The following is a 26,916-nucleotide window of genomic DNA, read 5'->3' as shown; positions in this document are numbered from 1 at the left end:
TATTCAAATATCCCACTGATATTCTTAAATCCCACTTTGTACTCATAAGTAGTTAATCATTAAGCTCTCATTTCAGATTTTTGTTTGTTTATATATGTATATGTATTTATAGCAGATGTGATGGTAGTATTTTGGGGGGGCAGTTTGAACATTATATGCACAATTATATGCACAGGCATATTTGCATAATTTAGAAATAGGTCTTATAAATAGGTAATATGGGCCAAATGAGGAAACCTAGAAATCAGCTTTGTGGAAGTGCTCATAAGCTGGACCTAATTGGGCAGCAGATAGAAGCCCAACCAGGCAGGTAAAACACAGGTGCTGCAAGGGACTGAACACAATGACAAAAAGAAGTGGTTGTCTGGGCAGGAAGAAAGTATCTAGTTAACAAGTGGTGTGATGTGCTGGAGCAGGCACCAGCGAGGTGTGAGTAGAAAGGTAGCTAGATAGTCACCATTAGCAGGCACCAGTGAGGTGTGAGTAGAAAGGTAGCTAGATAGTCACCATTAGCAGGCACCAGTGAGGTGTGAGTAGAAAGGTAGCTAGATAGTCACCATTAGCAGGCACCAGTGAGGTGTGAGTAGAAAGGTAGCTAGATAGTCACCATTAGCAGGCACCAGTGGTAGCAGTGAGACGCAGCTTCTAGACTGTGTGGTCGTAGTTGTACATTATCAAGGCAGAAGTGAAGAAACCAATCAGGAATTCTGAAAAAGTGTCATTTAGATGACAAAAATAAGGGCAACCCAATTTCTTAAATAAGATTATAAGGTTAAAGAGAAACTGCCAAGCAAGGTTGACTTAATTTGGGGTCAGATAAAAAATGAATAAAGCAAAGATCTCTCTCTCTGAAGTTTAGTCTAGTAAGGAGCAAACAACTGTAACAAATTATATAGTGAGTTAGAAGATAAGTGCTATGGATAGGATAATAGGAAACGAGAGAATGGGAAGTGGGCTTAGATTTTAAACAGTAGGTTGTGGTTGAGGGAAAACTTGATGAAGGAAGTGAGGGAGTGAAACAAAAGGACATGCTTATTTGGGGAAAGAGCATGTCTAAAGTAAAGACAGCCAATGTGTAGGCCCTAAGATGAGAATATAAAATGGAATAATAACTGCTAAAAAGAGGGAAAAACAATATATTTAAAGAGAAATTAGTGAAACTAGGAATACATCATGTTTTGCCAAATATATTGCACATTTTTCTGTTTGATGTTGGGCAAGTCCTTTTCAGAGTCCAAAAATCTTACCTTAGTGTATTTAATTATTCATTACTTAATTGAAGATATTCCATTACAGTGGCAGACTGAATTGTGAAGTACTTAGAGAAAAAAATAACACCAAGAAAGCCGAAAAGACATTATTTGGATCAATCAAATCATTAGTTTTGATCTGTTAACATTTCTTAAACTGTTTATTTTCTCCTTTCTTTATTATGAACATAAAGTGAAGCTGAGTCTTGATTACTCTAAATGAACCCAGAAAGAGTATTTATATGGATAATCTCAAATCTCTTTTATACTTGTTACATCATTAAAAGTGAAAATTATATTGACTATCACTGAGTTTTGATAACTTTTATACAATTGACTATTAAGTTTTTTGATTTAGTGGTAGAGTTGACTACTTTTCCATGGGCATACATACTAGTTGTAATTTCTCTTGTGAGTTGTCAATATGTCTCTTCCTTTGCTTATTTTTTTCAGGTCTTGGTATTTTTCCTTTTTAGTTTATGTCTATATGGGGAGTTACTGTAATGCCATACCTGTTTTTCCCTAAGGCTTTTAAAGAAGCAGTTTTTTCATCGGGCCCTAAAAGTAATGAAAATGAAATATGATAAAGACATAAAGAAAGAAAAAGATAAAGGAAAAGCTGAAAGTGGAAAAGAAGAAGATAAAAAGGGCAAGAAAGAAAATATAAAGGATGAGAAGACAAAAAAAGAAAAAGAGAAAAAAAAAGATGGTGAAAAGGAAGAATCCAAAAAGGTGAATTAATCTAAAATTAAGTAAAAATTTAAAAATCATTATGTACACGTGATCACTACTGGCTTATGAGCACATTAAATGTTATGCAACACTCACTTGAGATACCTACGTTAGGATTATTATAAATAACATGGTTGAGAATTTTTATTTTGTGTTACAAATAGTGAAAATTTTTTGACTGTATGAATGTCCTATTTTTTGCTTGCTTGTATTATTTATTCTATTCAAATTATGTTTTCATAGGAGGAAACTCCAGGAACTCCCAAAAAGAAGGAAACTAAGAAAAAATTCAAACTTGAGCCACACGATGAGCAAGTTTTTCTGGATGGAAATGAGGTGAGAGTAAGCCTATAACTAGAAGTTCAGTTACTATAGCAGTTCTCAGAAATATGTTTGATGCCTTCACTAATAAAAGGAAAAATTTTGAGAAATCTAATCATGCACTTAAATATATAAAAGCAGCTCTGTTTTTAAAAAACAATAGTTTCTCTGATTCAGAGTTTTAAAGTCAGAGTTGGCTGTGATAGGAAACCTGAAATAAAAGCATCTTAATATAAAATAGATGCTTATTTCTTCCTCATCAGTGAAATCTGTAGGTAAGCTGTACAGATATGTCAGCTCCATCATGGATCCAGGCTCTTCTTTTCTCCTCTGTCTGAGGCTTCTAGCTAAGGTTACCTCATGGTCCAAAATGACTGCCAACCTTATATCTACATCGAAAAGAGAAAAGGAGAGTGAAGAATATATCTCCTCTTTAAGGAGACCACTTTAAGGAAACTGTCCAGAAAGCTGGCAATTTCATTTCTGCTTGAGTTCCATTGGCCGGACCATAGTCACATGATCATGCATACAAGAAGTAAAATCTTGGAAATGCACTTTTTAGACAGGGTGATTATTTGCCCAACTAAAATGTAGGGTTTCCATTATTATCAAAGAAAAAGAACAGAATAGGAGATGTTTTTATTTTATAGGAGAACTACAGGTCTCTGTCTCACAGAATATAAGTCAGATATATCACTTGAGGGGCTTAAAATTTTCAACAGTACTTGATGCTTTGCACTTATCATTTGTAATGGAAGATTTGTCTGGTGGTAGCCTTCCATAAAGACTGCTTGATTTAGTGACTTCATCAGTACATAAACATTAGTTATATACTGGCCTTTGAACTGTTGTGGATTTCAAGATATATCCTTTCATGCCTTACTTATACAAAAGTAACATCTATAAAGTAGTGGCTCCTAGGGGTATGTGTTTTACATTCTGAGAGAGCTTTTCAAAAACATGTGCTCTAGGCTTATCCCAAACATACTTGCATGATAATATCTAGAGTGGGATTGTGGAGGAGGATTATATATCTATAATAAAGTGTCCTCAGGTGACTCTGATGTGAACCCCTGGTTAAGAACCACTGTAATAGGAAACTGTCTTAATGTGAAGGCTCCAATGCCCTCAGTTAAACCTTGAGCAACAGCTATGTGCCAGACACTTTTATAGGTGTTGGGAATAGCTTGATAAATAGGGTAAAATCTCTAGCAAAGATACAAGCCCTTAAACATGTTAGTATAGTACAGTGTGGTAAGCATTAATGGTGTGAGAGCACCAATTACGAATAGTTAATTTAGTCAGGAAGGATAAGAAGGGTCAAAAGGACACTTGGGGTTCACCTTGAAGGATGACTGGCAGCTTGCCAGGTGTACCAAAAAGGAGTTTAGGTCTATTAGGGAAGGAAGCAGCCTGAGCAAAAGTATGGTGCTTGCTATCCTGAGAAACCTAGATTTTATTCTGTAGAAAGCAGCATGCACTCCAAAACTTTTAAAGTTGTGAAATATATTTTTTTTAAACATGTTTTTTTAGAATGGAAACTGGCAGAAGTAATGTCTATGGCTCTGATTCCCAAGGAAATGAGCAGAATAAAAAATAAGAGGTTGAAGTGGAAACCTCTGGTGTTAGAAATAGAAGAACCAAGTTGGAAAGACAAGAAAGAGTTCTGGTCAATATAGAAATGGAAGAGTACTATTATTTATAGAAACTAAGAAATAAAACCAAGTTTTGTGGATGAATAATCAAACAGAGTTCTGATCTGAATGAAGTAAATTTCTCTTGTGCAAAATAATAGCCTGATAAGAGTAAATTAAGCCTTCAAGTAGCAGTTCCCAGCTTAAAAACTACAGGCCCTCCATGGAGTAGTGGATGATGAAATTATTACAGTCATAGAAACTTTATGTTCGACCAAGCATAATCTTTAATAATGATTCTTTGGGTCTTAACAGGAGAGAAAAGGGTGGAGTTGAGAGATACTAGATCTGTAATAAGGCCTTTTATCCCAAACTGGTTCATCATTACATTAGGGACAAAAAGGTTGACAATTGCTGGTGTTTTGGTTGAATAAATAATGATTTGCACACATGAACAACTCTTCCCACCCCACCCCCCACCGCCGCCCCAAGATAAGAGTCTTGCTCTGTCGCCCACGCTGGAGTACAGTGGCATGATCTCAGCTCACTGCAACCTCCACCTCCTGGGTTCAAGCAATTCTCCTGCCTCAGCCTCCTGAGTAGCTGGGATTACAGGCATCTACTACCATGCCCAGCTAATTTTTGTATTTTTAGTAGAGACGGTGTTTCACCATGTTGGCCAGGCTGATCTCAAACTCCTGACCTCAAGTGATCTATCTGTCTCGGCCTCCCAAAGTGCTGGGATTACAAGCATGAGCCACTGAGCCTGGCCAAACAAATTTTTAAATGTATGTAAGAACAGGCCAGGTGCAGTGGCTCACACCTGTAATCCCAACATTTTGGGAGGCCAAGGCAAGCGGATCACAAGGTCAGGAGATCAAGACCATCTTGGCCAACATGGTGAAACCCCGTCTCTACTAAAAATACAAAAATTAACTGGGTGTGGTAGCATGTGCCTGTATTCCCAGCTATTCAGGAGAATTGCTTGAACCCAGGAGGCAGAGGCTATAGTAAGCCATGATCACACCACTGTACTCCAGCCTGAGCAACAGAGAAAGACTCCATCTCATATGTGTGTGTGTGTGTGTGTATGAACATACAAATTTACTTAAGTGCTTTATAGAATTTACAGTTTTCTTACAATGATTTTCTAGTGCCAGAAAAACCACTACTACTAAAGGAAAGATCTTTGGAATTTATTTACCTTAGAAGGTACTCCTCATATGTTAAGAGGTTGATGATTGCTTTAGGGGACCTAAAATACAGAATTAAGCATTACTTTCTAATGTGACATTAAAACTTTTAAGCACTGAGGTTTCTTGATTCTTCTAGGTATATGTATGGATCTATGACCCAGTTCACTTTAAAACATTTGTCATGGGATTAATTCTTGGTAAGTAATGAGATGTTAGTAGTTTTAAAGTGTAATCTAAGATTTAAAAAACAACATGCAGATACTATAAAAGAAAGTGTTCCTAAATTTAACATAAAATAGTTGTCATTTTAAAAATACTTTAAATAAAGTCAGAAGATAAATGATAAAATAAGGAAAATATTTGCAACACATTAATACAAAGATCTTTTAAGAGATTAACGAACTGATAGAAAAATGGTCAAGGTATTTAACAGATAAAGAAATGCAGTGACTAGTCATTCTGAGTGATACTTAATCATACTCATAATATGTACAAAGTAAAGCTGTAATGATTAAGAGGTTTGCAAAGCTTGACATAAAGGTCTTAGAAAAAAATCAACACTCTGTAACAATTGACAGGTTATGTCCATTGTTTTAGTTTTTGTGATGGACAGTTTGTCAGTATCTTTGAAATTTTATATGTGTTAACAATGACCCAGCAATTTTAGGAAATAATTCCATGGCTGTTCCCATACAGTTTCACAAAATGTGTGCATTGACACATTATCTGTTTTTATCCATATCCCTTTAGACTATACTTGAGTATAATCTAGCAGATATCTTTCAAATTTGAAATGCTTATACCATTTGACCTAATAAATTCCACTTTAAGGCATTTATACTGTAATCACAGTTGCACAAATGTACCTGTGCAAGGGTATTATAGCTAGAATAGATAAAAATAAAGAAAGTTAGAGAAGATTAAGAATAGTATAAGCACATTTATTTAGGAAAAAAGTTCCTGTAGCTCGTTAATTACATGTAGGCAGTCTCTGAGAATACAGGTACTTAACCTCTGGGAGGTGGAATAAGAATTAGGTGAACATTTAACTTTCTTTATACCTTTTGATATGTTTGTTTGTGACAGGATCTCATTCCTGTCACCCAGGCTGGAATGCAGTGGCACAGTCATGGCTCACTGCAGCCTCAAAATGATGAGGTCAGGTGATCCTCCCACATCAGCCTCCTGCATAGCTGTAACTATTGGCACACTCCACCACACTCAGCTAATTTTTGTAGAGACGATGTTTCACCATGTTGCCCAGGCTGGTCTTGAACTCCTGGGCATTTGTCTGATTGTCCCAAAGTGCTGGGATTACAGTTGATTTGTTTTTGATTTGTTTTTTTAATGATGTATGTTCTAGGAGTTTTGTGGGGAAATAATTATTTAACAAACTGAAAAAAAAAAAAAAAGATAGTAGTTAAAAAAGAGCCTGGTCAATATGATATCATAGGATCCCATTCAAAATAACTCTTTTAGGCTGGGCTCAGTGGCTTACATCTGTAATCCTAACATTTTAGAAGGCCAAGACAGGGAGATGGCTTGAGTCCAAGAGCTCGAAACCAGCCTGGGCAACATGGGCTAAACCTCGTCTCTACAAAAAATAAAAAAAAATTAGCCAGGCTTGGTGGTTCCCATACAGGTTCCCACCTGTAGTCCCAACTACTTAGAATGCTGAGGTGGGAGGATCACCTAAGTTCGGGAGGTTGAGGCTGTAGTGAGCCTAGATCATGCCACCGTACTCCAGCCTGGGTGACAGAGTGAAACCCTGTTTCAAAAAACAAACAAAAACCGAAATAACTCTTTTATAATAGAGTACTAGTGGCTTTGCTAGATATTTTGCATACAGTATATCATTTCATCCTCACACAACCTTTTAAAAATAGGAACAGACACTTATTAAATATAAGGTAACTTAGCCTTCAAGAGTTAAGTAACTTGCCTAGGGTTACTTAGCTTATAAGTCATAGAGCTAAAATTTTAACCCTGGTCTTACTGTAAAGAACTAATAACCAGCCTTCTAATTTCTTATAATTCTTTCTTGTGTCCTCACTTTACTTGCAAAAAAACTGGAGATACTTGCAAACAGTTTCCCTAAGTACCAAAAAAACATCTGTAGTGGAATCACCTGGGAATCTTTCTCAGTTTGTGGATGTCAGAGCTCCACCCGAAAAGAAGAATCTCCAGAGAGGGGGTCGTGGGAATCAGTTTTTGTTAGGTTTGTTATTCTACTGTTTCTTTTAGCTCCCTTAGTTAGTAGGCATTTATCTTAATATTTTTAAAATAAGGTAGATATAGCTTGAAAATGGGAGCAGTTGATAAGAAGGCAGCAGTTTTGAATTTCTATACAGCTTATTTTTCTAATATGTAATTTACACTAAAAAAAAACTAGCTTAAGAACAGTATAAAATGGGCCGGGCGCGGTGGCTCAAGCCTGTAACCCCAGCACTTTGGGAGGCCGAGGCGGGTGGATCACGAGGTCAACAGATCGAGACCATCCTGGTCAACGTGGTGAAACCCCGTCTCTACTAAAAATACAAAAAATTAGCTGGGCATGGTGGTGCGTGCCTGTAATCCCAGCTACTCAGGAGGCTGAGGCAGGAGAATTGCCTGAACCCAGGAGGCGGAGGTTGCAGTGAGCTGAGATCGCGCCATTGCACTCCACTCCAGCCTGGGTAACAAGAGCGAAACTCCGTCTCAAAAAAAAAAAAAAAGAACAGTATAAAATGTTAGGTTGAACAATATGAAATTGCTCATAATTTACCATTTTTTACCTATAAAAATGACAATTTTATATTTTAATATGTTTGTGTTTTTGAGTTTTTCCCTCAGGGATATGTTCACTGTAATTGCAGCCATGCCATTTACATTTTTATTCTAAAAGTTTAACTTTGTCATTTCTTGTTCCAGTGATTGCAGTAATAGCGGCCACCCTCTTCCCCCTTTGGCCAGCAGAAATGAGAGTAGGTGTTTATTACCTCAGTGTGGGTGCAGGCTGTTTTGTAGCCAGCATTCTTCTCCTTGCTGTTGGTAAGTATTATTGTTTGAAAACTGACCTCATGTGCTGTTGGTAAGTATTATTATAAAACTGACCTCAAGAAGATTAGTACTGAGCAGTTGGACTGTAATTTGGAGCTTCAATAAAGCTTAAGAAAAATTAATGGAGATAAATCAAGAGGTATATGGTCCTACTTTCTGAGTCAAAGCTCAAAACTCAGGCTTGATTAGACCTGTTTGTCTGCAGAAAAAGGATTTAATACATCTTTTTAAAATGTTTTTAAAGTATTAAGATTAGTTTTTATTGACAAGTTGTAATTGTATACATTTATGGGGTATAGTGTGATATTTTGGTGTATGTGTACAACGTGGAATGATTAAATCAAGCTAATCACTGAAATTTACTTAGTTTTTTGAAATATACCATACATTATTATATCTTAATCTGCAAATAGGCACACTTTAAAAATTAGTTACAGCAAAGGCTTTTAATATTTTTTGCAGTGGTCAGTTATTGAGCATAGTACTTTGAGTAAAATATGTTTTAATTTTGACTTAGAACAAATGAAACATCTACTAAATAATCTATACATATATTTAATAAATGGTTCTAAACAATTTATTTGCAATTTTGGGGAAAATCAGTAACTTTCACCCAGGTACCAAAATACTAGATGCAATAAGGAGTTAATGTTTTAAAAATCAAGCAGGAAAACATAAGTCAATTAATTTTCCACATTTCTGGATGATTGGAGTCTTTCATAGTTTATTTGTTTAGAGGAAGGGTCTTGCTCTGTCACCCAGGCTGAAGTGTAGTGGTGAGATCATAGCTCATTGCAGCCTTGAACTCTTGGGCTCAAGCAATCCTCCTTCCTCAGCCTCCCAAGTAGCTAGGACTGCTGGTGCATGCTATCATGCCTGGCTTTTTAGCGGGCTGTGAGGGAGATAGGGTATCATTCTGCCCAGGCTGGTCTTGAACTCCTGGCTTCAAGCGATCCTCCAATATTGGCCCCCAGAGTGCTGAGATTGTAAGAATATCCCCACACCTGGCCATCCTTCATAGATAAAAAGCAGTGTAGGCCAGGCATGGTGACTCACACCTATAATCCCAATACTTTGGGAGGTGGAGGTGGGTGGATCACCTGAGGTCAGGAGTTTAAGGCCAGCCTGGTAAACATGGTGAAACCCCATCTCTACTAAAAATACAAAAATTAGTTGCGCGTGGTGGCATATGCCCGTAATTCCAGCTGCTTGAGAGGCTGAGGCAGGAGAATCACTTGAACCTGGGAGGCAAAGCTTGCAGTGAGCTGAGATCACGCCACTGCACTCCAGTCCAGGTGACAGAGTGAGACTCTGTCTCCAAAATAAAAGCAATATAAAAATAACAAAAAAGGCTAGTAAATTTGCATCACATAAGAATAAAAGAGACCCTGTCATATCAAACAGACAAAATTGAAAACAAGCAACAAACTGAGAGACTGGCAAAAGATTACAATTTTCATTTACTCATACCAGTTGATAAGAGAACTGGAATATTAAATGACAAAGGATACCAACACCCTTTCAATCTTTAGGAGAGAGAATAAGAAACAAATATAAATACCTAAAAATGCCCATCACTAGTAATTAAACAATGAAATTAAGATAATGAGGTATTTTTCCCTTCTTTAAGGAAATTTTTTTTAATGGTAATAATCAAAGGCCAGAGAGGGTTGATTGGAAGGAAATGCATCCAAATGTGAATAATGGTGACAATTATTATTTTAACTTTTTAATTTACATTGGTCTGTTTTTCTACAGTGAACATGTTACTTTATCCAGGAAAAAATCAACAAATATTTTACTTAAAATGCTAGTCCTTGAAAATTTGCCAGAGACTGGGCAGTTGTAACTTTTCATCTTGGGAAAGATACATGAATTTTTTTCAGCTTATCTAAGGCCATCTAGTAATGCAGCATATGATTTACCTACATTAAATTTTAATTATATTGAATTATGTTAGCATATGCTATGAAGTTGTGATTATTTTCTCCAAATGGCAAATCAACTTTTTTGCCAAGATACAGGAATACTTCTTTATAAAAGAAAAAAAAAACCCTCATTATTGACCTATATGTATTGTTAGTGGATACTATTGGATCATCTGAACTGGGTGCATTATAAAGCATTACTCCTATGGCCCGGAGGAATTTCCCTTTATACATCCTTCACACTGCCCATCAAAGTATCCTGGATTGGTGCCACCAAGAGCTTATCCAATATCTTTCTTCAGTTCGTCACTGTTATGGACCTTTACTTCTCTATGATTCCTGACAGAGTGAAGCCTTCTCCACCCTCCTATCATTATTTCCTTCCTCTATCTTGTTTAGTTATTTAGTTTATTTATTTATTTTGAGATGGAGTCTCACTGTTGTGGCCCAGGCTGGAGTGCAATGGTGCAATCTTAGCTCACTGCAACCTCCGCCTCCTGAGTTCAAGCGATTCTCCTGCCTCAGCTTCCCCAGTAGCTGGGATTATAGGTACCCACCACCATGCTCAGCTAATTTTTGTATTTTTTTTCACCTTATTATTTTTTTTTTTATTATGCTTTTAAGTTCTGGGGTACATGTGCAGAATGTGCATAGTTATACACATGCCGTGGTAGTTTGCTGCATCTATCATTCCGTCATCTTCGTTAGGTATTTCTCCTAATGCTTCCCCTAGCCCCCTACCACCCAACAGACCCCGGTGTGTGATGTTACTCTCCCTGTGTCCATGTGTTCTCATTGTTCAGTTCCCACTTATGAGTGAGAACATGCAGTGTTTGGTTTTCTGTTCTCATGTTAGTTTGCTGAGAATGATGGTTTCTAGGTTCATCCATGTCCCTGCAAAGGACATGAACTCATCCTTTTTTATGGCTACATAGTATTCCACGGTGTATAGGTGCCACATTTTCCTTATCCAGTCTATCATTGATGGGCATTTGGGTTGGTTCCAAGTCTTTGCTGTTGTGAGCAGTGCTGCAATAAACATATGGTGCGTGTATCTTTATAATAGAATGATTTATAATCCTTTTGGTATATACCCAGTAATGGGATTGCTGGGTCAAATGGTATTTCTAGTTCTAGATTCTTTAGGAATCACCACACTGTCTTCCACAATGTTTGAACTAATTCACACTCCCACCAACAGTGTAAAAGCATTCCTGTTTCTCCACATCCTCTCCAACTATTTGTTATCTCCAGATTTTTTAATGATCGCCAATCTAACTGGCACGAGGTGGTATCTCATTGTGGTTTTGATTTGCATTTCTCTAGTGACTGGTGATGATGAGCTTTTTTTTTCATGTTTGTTGGCTGCATAAATATTTTCTTTAGAGAAGTGTCTGTTCATATCCTTTGCCCACTTTCTGATGGGGTTTTTATTTTTGTCTTGTAAATTTGTTTAAGTTCTTTGTAGCTTCTGGATATTAGCCCTTTGTCAGATAGGTAGGTTGCAAAATTTTTCTCCCCTTCTGTAGGTTGCCTGTTCACTTTCATGATAGTTTCTTTTGCTGTACAGAAGCTCTTTAGTTGAATTAGATTCCATTTGACAATTTTGGCTTTGGTTACCATTCTCTTGGAATAGTTTCAGAAGGAATGCAACCAACTCCTCTTTGTGCCTTTGGTAGAATTCAGCTGTGAACTCGTCAATTTTTGTATTTTTAGAAGAGACAGAGTTTCACCATGTTGGCCAGGCTAGTCTCAAACTCCTGACCTTAGGTGATCCGTCCACCACAGTCTCCATAAGTGCTGAGATTACAGGCATGAGCCATCATGTCCAGCCTCCTTCCTTTGGCTTAGTAACCTCTAGCAGCAGAAAAATCCCCTGCTGCTTTTCACATGGAACACAGGCAAATTTGCAGGCCAAGAAATAAAATCTAAGCCTGCTTGAATTTAGTGTCAGTGTAATACCTGTATCAAGAAGGAAAAAAACTTTGATCTGATATTAGGCATAATAAAATTGGTGCTTTTTGCCTTTCAAATCCCTGAAATTTAGAAAACTCCTTGGAAATTTTTAGCAAAGGTTTAGCTCCACTGAATAGAATTATTCTACTTGCTTATTTTTAAATTAAAACAGTGTTCACAATAGTTTATGGTTATTACATGGTTTTGCTGTTTAAAATATTGTTTCTTCAGCAGTCCTTTTAAATAAATTTTTGTTGTAAATATGCTATGGATTTAAATATGCATTATGAACCAAATAGTCTTTTGAATTATACTGGGAAACAAACCCAACATTTTATGTTGATTCTTTTAGAAAATAACATTCCAAATATACTTTCAAATAATTAGACATTTCTTATATATTATGCTTTGAAGTCACTCTCTCTCTCTCTATATATATATATATATGTATATGAAGAGAGTCTCTTCATATACATATATATATAGAGAGAGAGTCTCTTTATATACATATAGAGAGAGACAGTGAGAGAGTCTCTTCATAAACATATATATATATATATATATATGGGAGACAGGGTCTTGCTCTGTTGCCCAAGGTAAAATACCTGGCAGAATCGTAGCTCGTTGTACCCTCAAACTCCTGGGCTCAAGCAATCCTCCCACCACAGCCTCCTGAGTAGCTAGGACTGAGTATAGGAGCATGCCGCCATGCCTAGCTAATTTATTTTTAAGAGTCAGGGTCTTGAAATATTATTATTATTTTTTTTTAATTTCTTTAATTTTTTTTTTTTTTTTATTGGATTTTAGGTTTTGGGGTATATGAGCAGAGCATGCAAGACAGTTGCGTAGGTACACACATGGCAGTGTGCTTTGCTTTTCTTCTCCCCTTCACCCACATTTGGCATTTCTCCCCAGGCTATCCCTCCCCACCTCCCCACCTCCCCCTCCCACTGGCCCTCCCCTTTTCCCCCCAATAGACCCCAGTGTTTAGTACTCCCCTTTCTGTGTCCATGTGTTCTCATTTTTCATCACCCACCTCTGAGTGAGAATATGCGGTGTTTCATTTTCTGTTCTTGTGTCAGTTTGCTGAGAATGATGTTCTCCAGATTCATCCATGTCCCTACAAACGACACAACTCATCATTTCTGATTGCTGCATAATATTCCATGGTGTATATGTGCCACATTTTTCCAATCCAGTCTATTATCAGTGGGCATTTGGGTTGATTCCAGGTCTTTGCTATTGTAAACAGTGCTGCAATGAACATTCGTGTACATGTGTCCTTAAAGTAGAACGATTTATAGTCTTTTGGATATATACCCAGTAATGGGATTGCTGGGTCGAATGGAATTTCTATTTCTAAGGCCTTGAGGAATTGCCACACTGTCTTCCACAATGGTTGAACTAATTTACACTCCCACCAACAGTGTAAAAGTGTTCCTTTTTCTCCACATCCTCTCCAGCATCTGTTGTCTCCAGATTTTTTAATGATCGCCATTCTAACTGGTGTGAGATGGTATCTCAATGCGGTTTTGATTGGCATCTCTCTGATGACCAGTGACAATGAGCATTTTTTCATATGATTGTTGGCCTCATATATGTCTTCTTTCCTAAAGTGTCTGTTCATATCCTTTGCCCACTTTTGAATGGGCTTGTTTGTTTTTTTCCTGTAAATCTGTTTTAGTTTTTTGTAAATTCTGGATATCAGCCCTTTGTCAGATGGGTAAACTGCAAAAATTTTTTTCCATTCTGTTGGTTGCCGATCCACTCTAGTGACTGTTTCTTTTGCCGTGCAGAAGCTGTGGAGTTTGATTAGGTCCCATTTGTCTATTTTGGCTTTTGTTGCCAATGCTTTTGGTGTTTTGTTCATGAAGTCCTTGCCTACTCCTATGTCCTGGATGGTTTTGCCTAGATTTCCTTCTAGGGTTTTTATGGTGCCAGGTCTTATGTTTAAGTCTTTAATCCATCTGGAGTTAATTTTAGTGTAAGGTGTCAGAAAGGGGTCCAGTTTCTGCTTTCTGCACATGGCTAGCCAGTTTTCCCAACACCATTTGTTAAACATGGAATCCTTTCCCCATTGCTTGTTTTTGTCAGGTTTATCAAAGATTGTATAGTTGTACGTATGTTGTGTTGCTTCCGGTGCCTCTGTTTTGTTCCATTGGTCTATATCTCTGTTTTGGTACCAGTACCATGCTGTTTTGATTACTGTAGCCTGGTAGTATAGTTTGAAATCCAGTAGTGTGATGCCCCCCGCTGTGTTCTTTTTGCTTAGAATTGACTTGGCTATGCGGGCTCTCTTTTGGTTCCATATGAAGTTCATGGTGGTTTTTTCCAGTTCTGTGAAGAAAGTCAATGGTAGCTTGATGGGGATAGCGTTGATTCTGTAAATTACTTTGGGCAGTATAGTCATTTTCACGATATTAATTCTTCCTAACCATGAACATGGAATGTTTCTCCACCTGTTTGTGTCCTCTCTGATATCATTGAGCAGTGGTTTGTAGTTCTCCTTGAAGAGGTCTCTTATGTTCCTTGTGAGTTGTATTCCAAGGTATTTTATTCTTTTTGTAGCAATTGCAAATGGCAGTTCGTTCTTGATTTGGCTTTCTTTAAGTCTGTTATTGGTGTAGACGAATGCTTATGATTTTTGCACATTGATTTTATATCCTGAGACTTTGCTGAAGTTGCTTATCAGTTTCAGGAGTTTTTGGGCTGAGGCAATGGGGTCTTCTAGGTATACTATCATGTCGTCTGCAAATAGAGACAATTTGGCTTCCACCTTTCCTATTTTAATACTCTTTATTTCTTTTTCTTGCCTGACTGCTCTGGCTAGAACTTCCAGTACTATATTGAATAGGAGTGGTGAAAGAGGGCATCCTTGTCTAGTGCCAGATTTCAAAGGGAATGCTTCCAGTTTTTGCCCATTCAGTATGATATTGGCTGTTGGTTTGTCATAAATAGCTTTTATTACTTTGAGATACGTGCCATCAATACCGAGTTTATTGAGGGTTTTTAGCATAAAGGGCTGTTGAATTTTGTCAAATGCCTTCTCTGCGTCAATTGAGATAATCATGTGGTTTTTGTTTTTGGTTCTGTTTATGTGGTGAATTACGTTGATAGACTTGCGTATGTTGAACCAGCCTTGCATACCCGGGATGAATCCTACTTGATCATGATGAATAAGTTTTTTGATTTGCTGTTGCAATCGGCTTGCCAATATTTTATTTAAGATTTTTGCATCTATGTTCATCATGGATATTGGCCTGAAGTTTTCTTTTCTCGTTGGGTCTCTGCCGGGTTTTGGTATCAGAATGATGTTGGTCTCATAAAATGATTTGGGAAGGATTCCCTCTTTTTGGATTGTTTGAAATAGTTTTAGAAGGAATGGTACCAGCTCCTCCTTGTGTGTCTGGTAGAATTCGGCTGTGAATCCGTCTGGACCTGGGCTTTTTTTGTGTGGTAGGCTCTTAATTGCTGCCTCAACTTCAGACCTTGTTATTGGTCTATTCATAGTTTCAGCTTCCTCCTGGTTTAGGCTTGGGAGGACACAGGAGTCCAGGAATTTATCCATTTCTTCCAGGTTTACTAGTTTATGTGCATAGAGTTGTTTGTAATATTCTCTGATGATGGTTTGAATTTCTGTGGAATCTGTGGTGATTTCCCCTTTATCATTTTTTATTGCATCTATTTGGTTGTTCTTTCTTTTCTTTTTAATCAATCTGGCTAGTGGTCTGTCTATTTTGTTGATCTTTTCAAAAAACCAGCTCTTGGATTTATTGATTTTTTTGAAGGGTTTTTCGTGTCTCAATCTCCTTCAGCTCAGCTCTGATCTTAGTTATTTCTTGTCTTCTGCTGGGTTTTGAGTTTTTTTGATCTTGCTCCTCTAGCTCTTTCAATTTTGACGATAGGGTGTCAATTTTGGATCTCTCCATTCTCCTCATATGGGCACTTATTGCTATATACTTTCCTCTAGAGACTGCTTTAAATGTGTCCCACAGGTTCTGGCACGTTGTGTCTTCGTTCTCATTGGTTTCTAAGAACTTCTTTATTTCTGCCTTCATTTCATTGTTTACCCAGTCAACATTCAAGAGCCAGTTGTTCAGTTTCCATGAAGCTGTGCGGTTCTGGGTCGGTTTCTGAATTCTGAGTTCTAACTTGATTGCACTATGGTCTGAGAGGCTGTTTGTTATGATTTCAGTTGTTTTGCATTTGTTGAGCAGTGCTTTACTTCCAATTATGTGGTCAATTTTAGAGTAGGTGTGATGTGGTGCTGAGAAGAATGTGTATTCTGTGGATTTGGGGTGGAGAGTTCTGTAAATGTCTAACAGGTTTGCTTGCTCCAGGTCTGAGTTCAAGCCCTGGATATCCTTGTTGATTTTCTGTCTGGTTGATCTGTCTAGTATTGACAGTGGAGTGTTAAAGTCTCCCACTATTATTGTGTGGGGGTCTAAGTCCTTTTGTAAGTCATTAAGAACTTGCCTTATGTATCTGGGTGCTCCTGCATTGGGTCCATATATGTTTAGGATCGTTAGCTCTTGTTTTATCGATCCTTTTACCATTATGTAATGGCCTTCTTTGTCTCTTTTGATCTTTGTTGCTTTAAAGTCTATTTTATCAGAGATGAGAATTGCAACTCCTGCTTTTTTTTGCTTTCCGTTTGCTTGGTAAATCTTCCTCCATCCCTTTATTTTGAGCCTTTGTGTATCCTTGCATGTGAGATGGGTTTCCTGTATACAGCACACTGATGGGTTTTGGATTTTTATCCAATTTGCCAGTCTGTGTCTTTTGATTGGTGCATTTAGTCCATTTACATTTAGGGTTAATATTGTTATGTGTGAATTTGATACTGCCATTTTGATGCTAAGTGGCTGTTTTGCCTGTTAGTTGTTGTAGATTCTTCATTATGTTGATGCTCTTTAGCATTCAGTGTGATTTTGGAATGGCTGGTACTGGTTGTTCCTTTCTATGTGTAGTGCCTCTTTTAGGAGCTCTTGTAAAGCAGGCCTGGTGGTGACAAAATCTCTGAGTACTTGCTTGTTCGCAAAGGATTTTATTTTTCCTTCACTTCTGAAGCTCAGTTTGGCTGGATATGAAATTCTGGGTTGAAAGTTCTTTTCTTTAAGAATGTTGAATATTGGCCCCCACTCTCTTCTGGCTTGTAGTGTTTCTGCCGAGAGATCTGCTGTGAGTCTGATGGGCTTCCCTTTGTGGGTGACCCGACCTTTCTCTCTGGCTGCCCTTAGTATTCTCTCCTTTATTTCAACCCTGTTGAATCTAACGATTATGTGCCTTGGGGTTACTCTTCTTGCAGAATATCTTTGTGGTGTTCTCTATATTTCCTGCAATTGAGTGTTGGCCTGTCTTGCTAGGTGGGGGAAATTTTCCTGGATGATGTCCTGAAGAGTATTTTCCAGCTTGGATTCATTCTCTTCGTCCCCTTCTGGTACACCTATCGAACGTAGGTTAGGTCTTTTCACATAGTCCCACATTTCTTGGAGACTTTGTTCATTCCTTTTTGCGCTTTTTTCTCTAATCTTGGTTTCTCGTTTTATTTCATTGAGTTGTTCTTCGACTTCAGATATTCTTTCTTCTGCTTGGTCGATTCGGCTATTGAAACTTGCGCATGCTTCGCGAAGTTCTCGTATTGTGTTTTTCAGCTCCTTTAATTCATTCATATTCCTCTCTAAGTTATCCATTCTTGTTATCATTTCCTCAAGTCTTTTTTCAAATCTTTTTTCAAGGTTCTTAGTTTCTTTGCATTGATTTAATACATGATCTTTTAGCTCACAAAAGTTTCTCATTATCCATCTTCTGAAGTCTAATTCCGTCATTTCGCCACAGTCATTCTCCGTCCAGCTTTGCTCCCTTGCTGGTGAGGAGTTTTGGTCCTTTCTAGGAGGCGAGGTGTTCTGGTTTCGGGTGTTTTCCTTTTTTTGCGCTGGTTTCTTCCCATCTTTGTGGATTTGTCCGCTGGTCGTCTGCGTAGTTGCTGACTTTTCGATTGGGTCTCTGAGTGGACACCCAGAATGTTGATGATGAAGTATTTCTGTTGCTTGGTTTTCCTTCTACCAGTCTAGCCCCTTCGCTGTACGACTGCTGAGGTTCGCTCCAGACCCTGCTTGTCTGGGGTGCACCTCTAGCAGCTGTGGCACAGCGAGGGATGCTACCAGTTTCTTTTTCTGCTATCTTTGTCCCAGGATGATACCTGCCTAATGTCAGTCTTTTGGATATAGAGGGGTCAGGGAGCTGCTTGAGGAGACAGTTTGTACTTTATAGGGGCTTAATTGCTGAGCTGTGAGCTCTGTTGTTCATTCAGGGCTGTTAGGCTGCTATGTTTGATTCTGCTGCAACAGAGCTCATTAAAAAAACCCTTTTTTTTCTCAAATGCTCTGTGTTGAGGGGTTTGGGCTTTATTTTTGGATGTCCATTGAGGTCCTGCCACTGTTTGCCTGCCGAGGCTCCGCCCTGCTGTTGTGAGGCTCGCCCTGGCTCTGTTGTTCTGCTGTGTTCTCCGCCACGCCCTGCGGCGGAGTCTCTCTGTTGTAGCGGGTTGCCTCGGCAACGGCAGGCTGCTTCAGCAGTGGGCGTGTATCTCAGTAGGGACGGGTTGCCTCGGCAACGGCTGGCTGCATCAGCAATGGGCGTGTATCTCAGTTGGGGCGGGTTGCCTCGGTAATGGTGGACGCCCCTCCCCCTCAGAGCGTCTCGGGCCATCTGCACGGGGCTTGTTTGAAATCGCAGTTTTGTTCGTCCCACTGGGCCACCCCTAACGCTCTGTCCCTGCAATCCCCAGGGCTGGCCCACTATCCAAGTCTAGCTCAGTCTCAAGTCCAGCCCTCTCATGTCTCTGGTTGCCAGTTCAGCGGGGCACCCGGACAAGCACGCCCTGTGGGAAGCGCTGGGTAGGGCCGGCCGCCGCCACCCCGGCTGCCGGCTTCGCCAGGCGGAGGTTCTGCCTGGCGTCCCGCGTCTCCTCTTTACTTGGGAATTTCCCCGTTCCGTGGGCAACAAAGCTCAGTCTGGAAATGCAGCTCAGACTCACCTCTCCGCGGACACAACGAGAGCTCCAATCCTGGGTTGTTCTCACAGCGCCATCTTGAGTCAAGACCTTGAAATATTATGTACTGGTTATAATTATATTTGACATTTCTTTGAATATGCATTGTTAATATTGCCATTTAAAATAAGACCTTTGGCAGTTTTCTAAAATCTGTCACTTTTAGTATAGGAATGGTATTATTGTACATGTCACAGCTTCCCCAAAATTCTTCCCTTTTCACTCTCCGTAATCTAGTGCCACATAGCGAAAACTGCAAAACATGAGCATTCTACCATATCATTTGTATGTGATAAGAATTTAGACTTTATTTGTGCCATTTCTGTGTGTGTGTGTGTGTGTGTGTGTGTGTGTGTGTGTGATTTCTATATTGCTTTTTCTTTGGTTTAATATAAGATTTCATATTATGAACCATCTGCCTTACAATCCTGTAAAACCTATCATAGCCTCATAATTGGAAAAAAAAATGTACAGCCTCCTTAAATTCATTATCTCTATCAGTGGATTATTCTTAAATTATAATTTTAAGCATATTTACCTTTTCAGTTTATACCACAAAAGATTCTAATGCATACAGGAGTCTTTCAGAATATTTACATTCTTGTGAAAATAAAAACAGCTATTTTAAAAAGTCAAGACAGCTATAACTCTTTTCTTCCATTTATATGAAGCAAAATAATGGAAAATACACAGATGAGCTTTTTTCAGGTTTTCTATGAAAACAATAATAGAATTATCTAAAAAAAAAGCAAAAATCCTGTCATAATTGGTTAGTTGGTAACATTCACATAATTATCATGACCTATTTTAAAAAAGGAGAAATCACTCAGGTCTACATAATTGATAAATTTAGAGAAAACTAAATATTGGGGTTTGTGATAACTCATTACTACAATTTTTTGTATTGCATTTTACGTTCTGGGGTACACATAAAGAATATGCAGGATTGTTACATAGGTACATACATGGCAATGTAGTTTGCTGCCTCCATCCCCATCACTATATCTGGCACTTCTCCCCATGTTATCCCTCCCCAACTCCCTACCCCCCACTGTCCCTCCCCTGGTCCCCCTGACAGACCTCAGTGTGTGATGCTCCCCTCCCTGTGTCCATGTGTTCTCATTGATCAACACCCACCTGTGAGTGAGAACATGCGGTGCTTGATTCTCTGTTCCTGTGTCAGTTTGCTGAGAATGATGGTTTCCAGGTTCCAGGTTCCTCTGTGTCCCTACAGAGGACACGAACTCATTGTTTTTTGTGGCTGCATAGTATTCCATGGTGTATATGTGCCACATTTTCCCTGTCCAGTCGGCCATTGGTGGGCATTTGGGTTGGTTCTAAGTGTTTGCTGTTGTAAACAATGCTGCAGTGAACATACATGTGCATGTGTGCTTATAATAGAACAAATTTTTAATCCTTTGGATATATACCCAGTAATGGGATTGCTAGTTCAAATGGAATTTCTATTTCTAGGTCCTTGAGGAATTGCCACACTGTCTTCCACAATAGTTGAACTAATTTACACTCCCAACAGTGTAAAAGTGTTCCTATTTCTCCACATCCTCTCCAGCATCTAGATTGTCATTCTAACTGGTGTGAGATGGTATCTCAATGTAGTTCTGATTTGCATTTCTCTAATGACCAGTGATGATGAGCATTTTTTCATATGTTTGTTGGCCTCATATATGTCTTCTTTCGAAAAGTGTCTGTTCATATCCTTTGCCCACTTTTGAATGGATTTGTTTGTTTTCTTATAAATCTATTTTAGTTCTTTGTAGATTTTGGATATAAGTCCTTTGTCAGATAGGTAGATTGCAAAAATTTTTTTGCATTCTGTTGGTTACCGATTCATTCTAATAATTGTTTCTTTTGCTGTGCAGAAGCTTTGGAGTTTAATTAGATCCCATTTGTCTATTGGCTTTTGTTGCCAATGCTTTGGTGTTTTAGTTATGAACTCCTTGCCTATGCCAATGTCCTGAATGGTTTTGCCTAGGTTTTCTTCTAAGGTTTTTATGGTGTTAGATCTTATGTTTAAGTCTTTAATCCATCGGGAGTTAATTTTAGTGTAAGGTGTCAGGAAGGGGTCCAGTTTCTGCTTTCTGCACATGGCTAGCCAGTTTTCCCAGCGCCATTTATTAAACAGGAAATCCTTTCCCCATTGCTTGTTTTTGTCAGGTTTGACAAAGATGAGATGGTTATAGATGTGTGGCATTGCCTCCAAGGCCTCTCTTCTGTTCCATTGGTCTATATCTCTTTTGGCACCAGTACCATGCTGTTTTGATTACTGTAGCCTGGTAGTATAGTTTAAAGTCAGGTAGTGTAATGCCTCCAGCTTTGTTCTTTTTGCTTAGAATTGTCACGGCTATGCAAGCTCTCTTTTGATTCCATATGAAGTTTAAGGTGGTTTTTTCCAGTTCTGTGAAGAGGGTCATAGGTAGCTTGATGGGGATGGTATTGAATCTATAAATTACTTTGGGCATTATGGCCGTTTTCACAATGTTGATTCTTCCTAACCATGAACATGGAATGTTTTTCCATCTGTTTGTGTCCTCTTTTATTTCCTTGAGCAGTAGTTTGTAGTTCTCCTTGAAGAGGTCCTTTACATCTTTTGTTAGTTGTATTCTTAGATATTTTATTCTCTTTGTAGCAATTGTGAATGGCAGTTTGTTCTTGATTTTGGCTCTCTTTAAATCTGTTATTGGTGTACAGGAATGCTTGTGATTTTTGCACATCGATTTTGTACCCTGAGACTTTCCTGAAGTTGCTTATCAGTTTCAGGAGATTTTGGGCTGAGACAATAGGGTCTTCTAAATATACAATCACATCATCTGCACATAGAGACAATTTGACTTCCTCCTTTCCTAACTGAATACCCTTTATTTCTTTTTCTTGCCTAATTGCTCTGACTAGAACTTCCAATACTATATTTAAGAGGAATGATGAGAGAGGGCATCCTTGTCTAGTGTCAGGTTTCCAAGGGAATGCTTCCAGTTTTTGCCCATTCAGTATGATTTTGACTGTGGGTTTTTCATAAACAGCTTTTATTATTTTGAGATATGTTCCATCAATACCTAGTTTATTGAGAGTTTTTAGCATAAAGGGCTGTTGAATTTGTCAAAGGCCTTCTCTGCATCTATCAAGATAGTCTTGTGGTTTTTGTCTTTGGTTTTGTTTATATGGTGAATTACATTTATAGACTTGCCTATGTTGAACCAGCCTTGCATCCCCAGGATGAAGTCTACTTGATTGTGATGGATAAGCTTTTTGATGTGTTGTTGCAGTCGGTTTGCCAGTATTTTATTGAAGATTTTTGCATCTATGTTCATTCTTGGATATTGGCCTGAAGTTTTCTTTTTTTGTTGAGTCTCTGCTGGGTTTTAGTATCAGGATGATATTGGTCTCATAAGATGATTTGGGGATGATTCTCTCTTTTTTGATTGTTTGAAATAGTTTCAGAAGGAGTGGTATCAGCTCCTCTTTGTATGTCTGGTAGAATTCAGCTGTGAACCCATCTGGACCCAGGCTTTTTTTGGTTGGTAAGCTATTAATTGCTGCCTCAACTTTAGCCCTTGTTATTGGTCTATTCAGGGTTTCAACTTCTTCCTGATTTAGGCTTGGGAGCGTGCAGGTGTCCAGGAATTTATCGATTTCTTACAGGTTTACTGGTTTATGTGCATAGAGTTGTTTGTAGTAATCTCTGTTGGTGGTTTGTATTTCTGTGGAATCAGTGGTGATATCCCCTTTATTGTTTTTTATTACACTTATTTGATTCTTCTCTCTTTTCTTTTTTATTAATCTGGCTAGCATTCTATTTTGTTGATCTTTTCAAAAAACCAGCTCCTGGATTTATTATTTTTTTTTGAAGGGTTTTTTTGTGTCTCTATCTCCTTCAGTTCTGCTCCGATCTTAGTTATTTCTTGTCTTCTGCTAGCTTTTGAGTTTTTTTGATCTTGCTCCTCTAGCTCTTTCAATTTGGATGATAGGGTGTCAATTTTAGATCTTTCCTTGCTTCTCACGTGGGCATTTATTGCTATAAATTTTCCTCTAGACACTGCTTTAAATGTGTCCCAGAGATTCTGGTATGTTATGTCTTCATTCTCATTGATTTTGAAGAACATCTTTATTTCTGCCTTCATTTCATTGTTTATCCAGTCAACATTCAAGAGGTAGTTGTTCAGTTTCCATGAAGTTGTGTGGTTCTGAGTTAGTTTCTGAATTCTGAGTTCTAATTTGATTGCACTGTGGTCTGAGAGACTGTTACGATTTCTGTTCTTTTGCATTTGCTGAGGAGTGATTTACTTCCAAATATGTGGTCAATTGTAGAGTAGGTGTGATGTGGTGCTGAGAAGAATGTATATTCTATGGATTTGGGGTGGAGAGTTCTGTCAGTATCTATCAGGTTTGCTTGGTCCAGGTCTGAGTTCAAGTCCTGGATATCCTTGTTAATTTTGTTTCGTTGATCTGTCTAATATTGATGGTGGAGTGTTAAAGTCTCCCACTATTATTGTGTGGGAGTTTAAATCTCTTTGTAGGTCATTAAGTACTTGCTTTATATATCTGGGTGCTCCTACATTGGACACGTATATATTTAGTATCATTAGCTCTTCTTGTTGCATTGATCCTTTTACCATTATGTAATGTCCTTCTTTGTCTCTTTTGATCTTTGTTGCTTTAAAGTCTATTTTATCAGAGACTAGGATTGCAACTCCTGCTCTTTTTTGCTCTCTATTTGCTTGGTAGATCTTCCTCCATCCCTTTATTTTGAGCCTCTGTGTATCCTTGCATGTGAGATAGGTTTCCTGGATACAGCACACCAATGAGTTTTGACTTTTTATCCAGTTTGCCAGTCTGTGTCTTTTGTTTGGGACATTTAGCCCATTTACATTTAAGGTTAATATTTTTATGTGTGAATTTGATCCTGTCATTTTGATGTTAGCTGGTTGTTTTGCCCATTAGTTGATGTAGTTTCTTTATTGTGTTAATGCTCTTTACCATTTGGTACGTTTTTGGAGTGGCTGGTACTGGTTGTTCTTTCTATGTTTAGTGTTTCTTTCAGGAGCTCTTGTAAAGCAGGCCTGCTGGTGATGAAATCACTGAGCAATTGCTTGTTCATAAAGGATTTCATTTCTCCTTCACTTATGAAGCTTAGTTTGGCTGGATATGAAATTCTAGGTTGAAAGTTCTTTTCTTGAAGGATGTTGAATATTGGCCCTCACTCTCTTATGCCTTTGTATGGTTTCATCTGAGAGATCCGCTGTGAGTCTGATAAGCATCCTTTTGTGGGTAACCCAACCTTTCTCTCTGGCTGCCCTTAGCGTTTTTTTCCTTCATTTCAGCCCTGGTGAATCTGATGATTATGTGCCTTGGGGGTTGCGCTTCTTGAGGAATTTCTTTGTGGTGTTCTCTATATATCCTGGACTTGAATGTTGGCCTGCCTTGCTAGGTTGGGGAAGTTCCTTGGATAATATCCTGAAGAATGTTTTCCAGCTTGGATTCATTTCCTCCATCACATTCAGATACACCTGCCAAACGTAGGTTAGGTCTTTTCACATAATCCCATATTTCTTGGAGGCTTTGTTCATTTCTTTTTACTCTTTTTTCTCTAATCTTGCCTTATCATTTTATTTCATTGAGTTAATCTTCAATCTCAGATATCCTTTCTTCTGCTTCGTTGATTTGGCTATTGAAACTTGTATATGCTTCACGAAGTTCTCATGTTGTGTTTTTCAGCTCCATGAATTCATTTGTATTCCTCTCTAAGCTGTTTATTCTCGTTAGCATTTTGTCAAACCTTTTTTCAAGGTTCTTAGTTTCTTTGCATTGGGTTAGAACATGTTCTTTTAGCTCAGAGAAGTTTCTTATTATCCACCTTCTGAAGCCTGTTTCTGTCAATTCATCACACTCATTCTCCATCCAGCCTTGTTCCCTTGCTGGTGAGGAGTTGTGATCCCTTGGAGGAGGAGAGGCGTTCTGGTTTTGAGTATTTTCATCCTTTTTGAGCTGGTTTCTTCCCATCTTTGTGGATTTATCTGCCTGTGGTCTTTGTGGTTGGTGACTTTCAGATGGGGTGTCTGAGTGGATGTCCTTTTTGTTGCTGATGAAGTTATTTCTTTCTGTTTCTTAGTTTTCCTTCTAACAGTCAGGACCCCCTGCTACAGGACTGCTGGAGGTCCACTCCAGACCCTGCTTGCCTGGGGATCACCTGCAGTGGCTGCAGAACTGTAAGGGTTGCTGCTAGTTTCTTCTTCTGTTATCTTTGTCCCAGAAGGATACCCACCAGATGTCAGTGTGAGCTTCTTTATGAGGTGTCTCTTTGGTTATACAGGGGTCGGGGAGCTGCTTGAGGAGACAGTCTGTCCCTTACAGGAACTGAAGTGCTGAGCTGTGAGCTCCGTTATTCTGTTTAGAGCTGCTGGGCATGTACTTTTAAATCTGCTGCAGCGGATCTCATAACCGCCTTTTCTTCCCAGGTACTCTGTCCTGGGAAGGCGAGGCTTTATTTATAAGTTCCTGTCATTCTGCCTTGTTTTCAGAGATGCCCTGCCCAGCAAAGAGGTAGCCTAGTCACAGTCTGCCAGCAGAGGCGTTGCTGAGCTGCCATGGGCTCTGTCCAGCTGCCGTGTAAACTTCCTTCCAGTTTTGTTTATAGGGTTATAGGTAGAACTGCTTCGGTAATGGCGGTCTGCCACTGTAACGGCGGTCTGCCTCAGTAGTGGCGGACTGCCTCGAGATGCCCTTCCCCTCCACAGAGCTGGACTGTCCTGGGTCCAGCTGTGCTTGCTGTGAAACTCTCAATCCAGAGTGTTCCAGATTGCTGGTCTTTGCTCTCAATCCAGAGTGTTTCAGATCACCTGGCTCCCTGTTTCAGCCCCCTTTTTTTCATTTGAACGGGCGACTCTGTCTCTCAGGCGTTCCAGTCGCCAGTTGAAATGGCGCCCGGATTTGTGTGAGTTTTTGTGTGGAGACCTGCTGCACCAGCTGAAACAGCTGCGCTGGAGACTCATGGTGCTTTTCCACCCAGGAATCTCCTGGTCTGTGGGCAACAATAACTTATTTGGAAATGCAGTGATCACTCACCCTCTGCATTTTTTGCTGGGAACTACAATCCAGAGCTATTCCTATTCAGCCATCTTGGATCCTCTCCCTGCATATCTCTTTTAATCAGGCTTTTCAGTGTTTCTGAGTTTGAGAACCAATAAGAGTCAGAAGTGGAAGTCATTACTACAAATTTTAAAATTCAAATTCCATTTTTCTATCATAGTATTATCAAAGAGTAAACCTTATGTGTTTAAGTGTTCTTGCTTTCATTAACATTGTATTTTTCCTAATATTGAGAGGATTGGTCTTTAAAAAGAAAAAAGTATGTAATTTACCTAATTAATAAAACAGGAAGATCAGATTCAGTGGCTCACAGCTGTGATCCCAGCTACTTGAGAGGCTGAGGTGAGAGGATCACCTAAAGCCAGGAGTTCAAGGCTGGCCCGGACAACATAGCAAGAACCTGTCTCTAAAAGTAGGGAGAGGGAAAGAGGTGGGGGGGGGGGAGAAAGAGAGAGAGAGAGGGAGGGTAGGTAGATGAGAGAGAGAGAGATTAGATAGATAAATGATAGATGCATACCTGTAATCCTAGTACTTTGGGAGTTTGAGCCCAGGAGTTCAAGACCAGACTGGGCAATGTGGCAAGACCCTATCCCTACAAAAAATACAAAACTTAGCCGAGAATGGTTGGCATGTACCTGCTACTTAGAGGCTGAGGTGGGAGGATCACTTGAGCCCAGGAGGTTGAGGCAGCAGCAGGTCATGATT

The 26,916-nt window shown here is 38.9% G+C and overlaps 1 protein-coding gene across 1 annotated transcript in view; it reads left to right on the top strand.

Moving 5' to 3' along the window:
• Positions 1–26,916, top strand: part of SEC62 (SEC62 preprotein translocation factor) — a 45,584-nt gene that overhangs the window by 14,561 nt on the left and 4,107 nt on the right. Inside the window, exons 4-7 of the mRNA XM_078353863.1 lie at positions 1,778–1,982; positions 2,226–2,318; positions 5,270–5,330; positions 8,044–8,163. Coding sequence (XP_078209989.1) covers positions 1,778–1,982; positions 2,226–2,318; positions 5,270–5,330; positions 8,044–8,163 — 479 coding nt within the window. The remainder of the gene's footprint in view (positions 1–1,777; positions 1,983–2,225; positions 2,319–5,269; positions 5,331–8,043; positions 8,164–26,916) is intronic.

Source organism: Callithrix jacchus, chromosome 17, assembly GCF_049354715.1.
Source record: "Callithrix jacchus isolate 240 chromosome 17, calJac240_pri, whole genome shotgun sequence".
Taxonomy (NCBI): domain Eukaryota; kingdom Metazoa; phylum Chordata; class Mammalia; order Primates; family Cebidae; genus Callithrix; species Callithrix jacchus.
Note: the sequence above shows the minus strand (reverse complement) of the source record. Positions and strands in the feature narration are given on the sequence as shown.